This window comes from Rhinopithecus bieti, unplaced genomic scaffold, assembly GCF_001698545.2.
Source record: "Rhinopithecus bieti isolate Rb0 unplaced genomic scaffold, ASM169854v2 scaffold_29928, whole genome shotgun sequence".
NCBI classification, from domain to species: domain Eukaryota; kingdom Metazoa; phylum Chordata; class Mammalia; order Primates; family Cercopithecidae; genus Rhinopithecus; species Rhinopithecus bieti.
In genome coordinates this window covers 1,336,315-1,344,324 of record NW_016814053.1, presented here as the reverse complement: position 1 = coordinate 1,344,324, position 8,010 = coordinate 1,336,315, and the positions used below count along the sequence as shown (strand labels likewise).

Here is an 8,010-nt window from a genome sequence, read left to right as displayed (position 1 = left end):
AAAAAAAAAAAAAAAAAATAATAATAATAATAATAATAATATGCAAGAATAACTAACATCTCCTACTAGGAACTGTTGTTTCTCCAACTAACCTCTGGAATTTGTTTGGTGGCCAGCTGACTGCCAGACACACAGCTGATGCTCAATAAACTTTTGTTGAAAAATAGTTGTTTCCAGACCCTAATATATAATTATATAAATGTTTTAATAGTATATAATGTTTCTTAATGAAAACATCTCTAGCCATAGAAAACTTCTGGGTTAAGAAAACAGAAAACGGCCGGGTTTGGTGGCTGACACCTGTAGTCCCAACACTTTGGGAGGCTGAGGTGGGTGGATCACGAGGTCAGGAATTCGAGACCAGCCTGGCCAACATGGCGAAACCCCACCTCTACTAAAAATACAAAAATTAGCTGGGCATGGTGGTGGGCACCTGTAATCCCAGCTCGTTCCTCAGGAGCCTGAGGAATGAGAATTGCTTGAACCTGGGAGGTGGAGGTTGCAGTGAGCCGAGATTGCGCCATTGCACTCTAGCCTGGGCCACAGAGCAAGACTCCATCTCAAAAAAAAAAGAGGAAAAAAAAAGAAAAGAAAATAGAAAACACAAAACATCTAACATGCCAAATTAAGAAGTCGATATTCTTGGTCATCTGTCTATCCTGATGCCACTATTTTACTGCTGAAAGAAAACCTGCATTCCAAAACCCATAGCCACTGGGACCAGCAATGTTAGGAGTTTAAAAAACCTAGCTAAACACTTTCCTCTACAGCTCTGGAACAAAAAGAGAAGCAACTGGGCTTCCCACTTTGTCTTTCCAGGGCCTTCTAAGAAAACCCCCTAGCCTGGAGTATAGCACAAGCGAACACAGTGCAAGCATCCTACCCTACAGTACAAGCATCTGGATCAAAAATCAGTGGACAGAGAATCACAGAATATAGTAGTAGAAAGGGGCTTTATTTAATCTAGCTTCAATCACCCTTCCTCTTCTCTTTCCCTAGAAAACAGGTGAATGTGGAGAGCCAAGGGTACAAAACCAAAGAGGTCACAATTCATGCAAGAAAACAGTTGAAGATAAAGGCAAACCAGAAAAACAGGAAAAAAGAAAGATTTACTTCACTGTAAGTATGAAATACAATTAAGAAAAAAGAATGAGATAATAATTATAGGCAAAACTTCAATCAACTTACTTAATGGGATATTATCTGCACTTAGTCCACCACATAGGAAAAGTTTATCATCAGCTATAGGTGTTAAAGTATGCCATGACCGATGTTTTGGGCTTTCTCCATTAATAGTAATCCTGTGGCAAGGGGGAAAAAAGTCTAGGTACTATGTTAATCAAAAGAAAAGATTTTTAATCATCTTAGATCCTGAAAAAAAATCTGCCTTCACTGTTCCAAAATACTTTTACTAGTCCCACCTACATGAATATTTGAAAAACATTATTAAATTCTTAGATGAATTTTAAAAATCTTTCCATTTAATGACCATTCCACTTCGCTACAGAGTGAAAATAAAAGTCAATTCTCAGCCCAACATGGTGGCTCATGCCTGTAATCCCAACACTTTGGGAGGCCGAGGCGGGTGGATTGCCTGAGCTCAGGAGTTCGAGACCAGACTGGGAGCACGGTGAAACCCCGTCTCTACTAAAATACAAAAAATTAGCCAGGCATGGCAGCATGCGCCTGTAGTCCCAGCTACTCGGGAGGCTGAGGCAGGAGAACTGCTTGAACCCGGGAGGTGGAGGTTGCAGTGAGCCAAGTTTGTGCCACTACACTCCAGCCTGGGTGACAGAGCGAGACTGCTTCTCCAAGAAAAAAAAACAAAAAAAACCATCAATTCTCCGTTAATTCACAATGCATACTCAGCATCATTCTTATTGGCTAATCAGCTGCTCCCTCGGTTTTTCAACACAATTTTTTTTTCATGTCTGTAACTTTTTACTGTTGTTTCATGGTTAATTTTGTGTTTTAGCTGATTTCCCCAAGGATATTATGGGTTTTATAGTGTTGTTTTACTTCGATCTACTTCTAGAATTTCCCAAAACATTATCCTCCTCTGAAAAATGCTAGCTATTCTAACTTCAAAGTAAAAGCATGAAAGTCATTCCAGATCCAGGGTAAACCTCTAAGGATTTCTAAAAAAAATAAAATAAAACAAGGCCAGGCACAGTGGCTCACTTCTGTAATCCCAGCACTTTGGGAAGCCAAGGCAGGAGGATTGCTCGAGTCCAGGAGCTGGACGGACCATCCTGAGCAAAATAGAGACATTATCTTTTAAAACAAAAGAAAACAGGACAACAAGAATAATCATAGTAATAAGAGGGACATTTAAAAGAAATGGGGCATGAAAAATAAAAACATAAGCATAAGTGATAGCTGGGCCTAGTGGCATGCGCCTGTAATCCCAGCTACTCAGGAGGCTGAGGCGGGAGAATCCCTTGAACCTGGGAGGTGGAGGTTGCAGTGAGCCGAGGTCGCGCCATTGCATTCCAGCCGGGGCAACAAGAGCGAAACTCCGTCTCCAAAAATAATAATAATAATAAAATAAAATTAAAAAGTGTAAGTTAGAAGCAAAATAATTTAATTTAGGAGGTGAGAAGATACCATTCTTCCACATTCTGGAATGTTCCAGAATAACACAGGCCATTTTTGGAAGATATAATTTGTTTTTTACAAAATGGAAATATTTTTACTGTTTGTGTTGATTATAAGAAACTTTTTTTTTTGAGGCAGAGTTTCACTTTTGTTTCCCAGGCTGGAGTGCAATAGCGTGATCTCAGCTCACAGCAATCTCCGCCTCCCAGGTACAAGCAATTCTCCTGTCTCAGCCTCCCAAGTAGCTCAGTTTACAAGCATGTGCCAATACAACTGGCTAATTGTTTTGTATTTAGTAGAGACCGGGTTTCACCATGTTAGTCAGGCTAGTCAAGAACTCCTGACTTCAGGTGATCCAACTGTCTCGGCCTCCCAAAGTACTGGGATTACAGGTGTGCACCACTGCGCCCGCCACATTTTATTTTTATTATTATTATTATTTTTTGAGACAGAGTCTCACTCTTACTGGCCAGGCTGGAGTGCAGTGGCATGATCTTGGCTCACTGCAACCTCCACCTCCTGGGTTCAAGTGATTCTCCTGCCTCAGCCTCCTGAGTGGCTGGGATTACAGGCATCTGCCACCATACCTTACTTTTCTTGTATTTTTAGTAGAGCCCGGGTTTCACCATGTTGGCCAGGCTGTTCTCAAACTCCTGACCTCTGGTGATCCATCGGCCTCGGCCTCCCAACGTGCTAGGATTACACGTGTGAGCCACCACACCCGGCCTAGGTTGAACACCTTTTAAAAATAATTTTTACCTATTATTATTTCTTCTGTGAGTTGTTCATGCATGTTCTTTGTCCATTTTTCTGTTAGATTATTTGTCTTTTTTTAAATTGATTTACTGAGTTCTTGTGGATCTTTGCCCTGACATCTCTCTGTTAAAAATACTGCAGATATCAGCCAGGTGCAGTGGCTCATGCCTGTAATCCCAGCAGTTTGGGAGGCTGAGGTGGGCAGATCACAAGGTCAAGAGATCGAGACCATTCTGGCCAACATGGTGAAACCCTGTCTCTACTAAAAATACAAAAAGTAGCTGGGCGTAGTAGTGCATGCCTGTAGACCCAGCTACTCGGGAGGCTGAGGCAGGAGAATAGCTTGAACCAGGGAGTCGGAGGTTGTAGTGAGCCGAGATCGCGCTACTACACTCCAGTCTGGTGACAGAGCGAGACTCCATCTCAAAAAAAAAAAAAAAAAAATTCCAAATATTGCTTCCAGTTTTTTTGTTTGTATTTTACAATTTGCCATTTAATTTTTTGTGGCACATTTTCTATAGAGAAATATTTAATTTTAAGTGGTCTTATCGATCAGTCTTTTCATTTATGAATTTTGAGTTCATAAATGAAACGATATGTCTTTACAAAGCTTTCTCCATGACAATATTTTTTTTTTAGGATTTTTTTTCTTTTTATTTATTTTTTATTATTATACTTTAAGTTCTAGGGTACATGCGCACAACGTGCAGGTTTGTTACATATGTATACTTGTGCCATGTTGGTGTGCATCCATGTCAAGATTTTAAAGATAATATGCTATATTTTCTTCTGAAATTTTCATGGTTTTATGGTATTTAATGGTATTTATACTTTGGAATAATATATAGCTCTGATTCCATCTCATTATATAAATTGCTAAGTTGATAGCTAAATATATTTGTTCTATTATTAAATACATATTATGAGCTACAAATAAAATCTGACTTTACTCCATTACTTGTTTACCTGAGATGACCCCATTCAACCACTTCTTCATTTCTTCTACTGATCAATCCTCAAAAAATACTTAGTATAAAACCAGTACTTTTATATAATCTAATTTCAACTGTTAGTATTTTCATGTTTAATCTTGTTTGGTTAAGGAACAAACTCTATTTAAATCTATATAGTCCTTGCTTAAACATACAATCTGAAGGAAAAAAATGCCAGTTCAGTTTTAAAGACCCACATTTGGATTATGGACACATACAGACACACACACATGCCTATAGATTAAAATGTACTTAGACTTCAAACTTACCTTCCAGACCAAGTCCAGTTGTCTAGGTTTAGATAGTGCAAATCATTCATCCTAGTTTGCTAAAAGAAAAGTGTGTTACATTGGTCAGTATTTCACATCTTTTATCAGCTAAAATTTTCTTTTAAAGTAAGTTCAGATTAAAATAGACTATCTCTATTTTACTTCACATGAGAAGTTTAAATATTGGAAAACAATAATAATTAAGACTGACACAGAGCTCCCAAATCAAGGTGTCAAAGGGGAAAGGAAGAAATAGGTTTAAATTCACAGGCTTTAGATGACAAGAAACTAATTTTTTCTGATACTGCACTGAAAGATTCTCATTAAAATATGATTTATAATCATCTATGATTGTTCATGTATTGTCTGTTTACGAATTAGAAGATAAATAAAAGTACTGAATGCCATTTTAATCTCTAGATTACATGAATGTTCAATTATTCCACGAAATCAGAGGATAAATTTTTATAAGGAGCATTGCACATTTCCATTAAAAACACTCACCAAAACACGTCCGCCAAAGATATAACCCTTATTTCCAAGAACTGCACACGTATGCGCGGCTCGTGGCTGTGGTGGAACTCCACCCTGCAAGTAGAAATCAGAACAGATTGCAAAGACTTGAAATATCTGTAATAAAGTTACATTCCTATGCTCAGTATGAGAAAGTCTTAATCACTAAGTTATCATTACCTATGTAATTCAATTAAAAATGCTAATGCAAAAGTTTATTCTAAATAGTACTAATTGCAGACAAATACTGTTTGTCAGAATAAATTTTATTCTCCCTGATCTTTACTTTTGCAAATATTTTTCTTGTATGTCTGACACTATTTAGCAAAATAAGGTTTCATGTAAATTTTTGTTTGAAATACTGTATAAAGATTTTAAATCAAATTTTACAATTTTCGCTCTCTCCCTCTCTCCTCTGTCTCCCTCTCTCACACAGAGTTCCTATTAGAAGTGAGCGGCGCATATTGCGATTATCTCAGAAACTCTGTAAAATTAAAAATGGCTCCAAAACTCTTGATGCCTCAAATTTACAATAAGAAGTTCACTCTTGGCTTAAGTCAGACAGTGCTCTCTCTTACTAAAACTCTTAACATTGGTAATACTTCTCTACACTTTATTTTGAGTAAATACAGCAGATCTTTTCTTTAGAGAAGTTTTGTTTTTTGTTTTGAGGCAGTCTTGCTCTGTCACCAAGGCTTGAGTGCAACAGTGCGATCTTGGCTCGCTGCCACCTCCACCTCCCAGGTTTATGCAATTCTCCTGCCTCAGCCTCCCGAGTAGCTGGGATTACAGGCGCGTAACACCAGTCCCGGCTAATTTTTGTATTTTTAGTAGAGATGGGGTTTTGCTTTGTTGTCCAGGCTGGTCTCAAACTCCTGGCCTCAAGTAATCTGCCTGCCTCGACCTCCCAAAGTGCTGGGATTACAGGTGTGAGCCACCATGCCACCCTAGAGAGGTTTTTAATTGGTGGCAAAAGCAAGTATCATGGGTAGATGAATGAATAAGATTTAAGGGAAGAATCTTCTGCATAATTTCCATGTTTTCATGGTGAGTGCCTTTATGTATGCATTTTTTTTTTTTTTTCTTCGAGACGGAGTCTTGCTCTGTCGCCCAGGCTGGAGTGCAGTGGCCGGATCTCAGCTCACTGCAAGCTCCGCCTCCCGGCTTTACGCCATTCTCCTGCCTCAGCCTCCCGAGTAGTCAAGTCCTGAAAGAACCTGACATTCTCAGCTCACTGGCTACTCAAACTGGGTATAGGAAATTAAAGCCCTGCATCCAATATCAAAACTTCCTAAACTTTTCAGGCTTATTTGAATAACTGTGCTGAGGTCAACTTGGTAAGACATAATTCAGATATTACCTATATAACACTTAAATGAGAACCATTTAAGAATGTTGGTTCCCAGCCCTTCCAGCAGAACAAAATTTTTATTATTACCCCAGGCTTGATCTGAAATTTTGGAAGAATTCTTCTACTATATAGAAGAGAACAGAGAAGCACTGGAAATCTGAAATTTACTGCCTGGAAAAGAGGATCCAGAGAATGGCCAAACTCTAACACTTACTATTTTGCATAGACCTTCCCATCATTTCCATGAACAGAAGCTGGACTGTAAGGAATTCTAGTCATATATGTGTATTAGTAGACACATATGTAACTGCGCATATACGACCTGCTTAGCATTCCACACTGTTCAATTCTGGTAAGCTTATCAGTCACAATACCCTGCTGTCCCTAGCAATGAACATGTGACTCAAGACCGGCCAATCATCCCTTTGGCATCAGGAATTGCTGTAAAGCGTAGGAACACGCCCAAGTAGAGGCCGAGTCCTTTTCTTGTCCTTTTCTTTCTTTCTTTTTTTTTTTTTTTTTGTAGAGATGGAGTCTCATTCTGTTGCCCAGGCTGGAGCGCGGTGGTGCAATCTCGTCTCACTGCAACCTCGGCCACCAGGTTCAAGTAATTCTCCTGCCACAGCCTCCTGAGTAGCTGGGACTACAGGCGCATGCCGCCACACCTGGCTAATTTCTTTTGTATTTTTAGTAGAGACGGGGTTTCAAGGTGTTGCCAGGATGGTCTCAAACTTCTTAGCTCAGGCAATCCGCCTGCCTCTGCCTCCCAAAGTGCTAGGATTACAGGCATGAGCCACCAAGCCCGGCCCTTTTCTAAGACTAGTAATATAGACGTTGAGAGAGTACAATACAAACAACTGTGTGTGTAACCAGGACCATATTCCCTTCTAAATGAGCCAATGTGTCTGCCATAGACGGAATGAAACAAGCACACAAAGAGAAGCAGAGAAAAGCAGACAGAAAGACAGAATGTATTGTGAGGATGCTGAGTAACCTGCTCCAGTTCCTGAGGCCGTGGTCCCTGCGGCTCTTCCTTCTACTTTGTGAGCCATTCCAATATGCTTTCCAGCTATGTGAGAATTCATTATTGCTTAATCTAATTTGAATTTGTTTTTGGTCACTAACAAATGAAAGAATACTGATAATGTTACTTTTTGTCATGCCATAATTGCATCTACCTCTGAATTCAAGGGTATATAAAACATGGGCTTTGTTATAAAAGGATTTTAAAAAATAGGCCTTTATTAAATCAGGGCATGACACCTGTGGAAAAGAATGATGATGGCAGGCCGGGCGTGGTAGCTCAAGCCTGTAATCCCAGCACTTTGGGAGGCCGAGACGGGTACGAGGTCAGGAGATGGAGACCATCCTGGCTAACACGGTGAAACCCCGTCTCTACTAAAAAATACAAAAAACTAGCTGAGCGAGGTGGCAGGTGCCTGTAGTCCCAGCTACTCGGGAGGCTGAGGCAGGAGAATGGCGTAAACCCGGGAGGCGGAGCTTGCAGTGAGCTGAGATCCGGCCACTGCAC

The 8,010-nt window shown here is 39.8% G+C and overlaps 1 protein-coding gene across 1 annotated transcript in view; it reads right to left on the bottom strand.

Annotated features, from left to right (window-relative positions):
* KLHDC1 (kelch domain containing 1) overlaps positions 1-8,010 on the bottom strand; it is a 64,108-nt gene that overhangs the window by 19,819 nt on the left and 36,279 nt on the right. The window contains exons 7-9 of the mRNA XM_017849450.1: positions 5,120-5,203; positions 4,616-4,674; positions 1,175-1,301 (exon numbers count right to left, since the gene is read on the bottom strand). Coding sequence (XP_017704939.1) covers positions 1,175-1,301; positions 4,616-4,674; positions 5,120-5,203 — 270 coding nt within the window. The remainder of the gene's footprint in view (positions 1-1,174; positions 1,302-4,615; positions 4,675-5,119; positions 5,204-8,010) is intronic.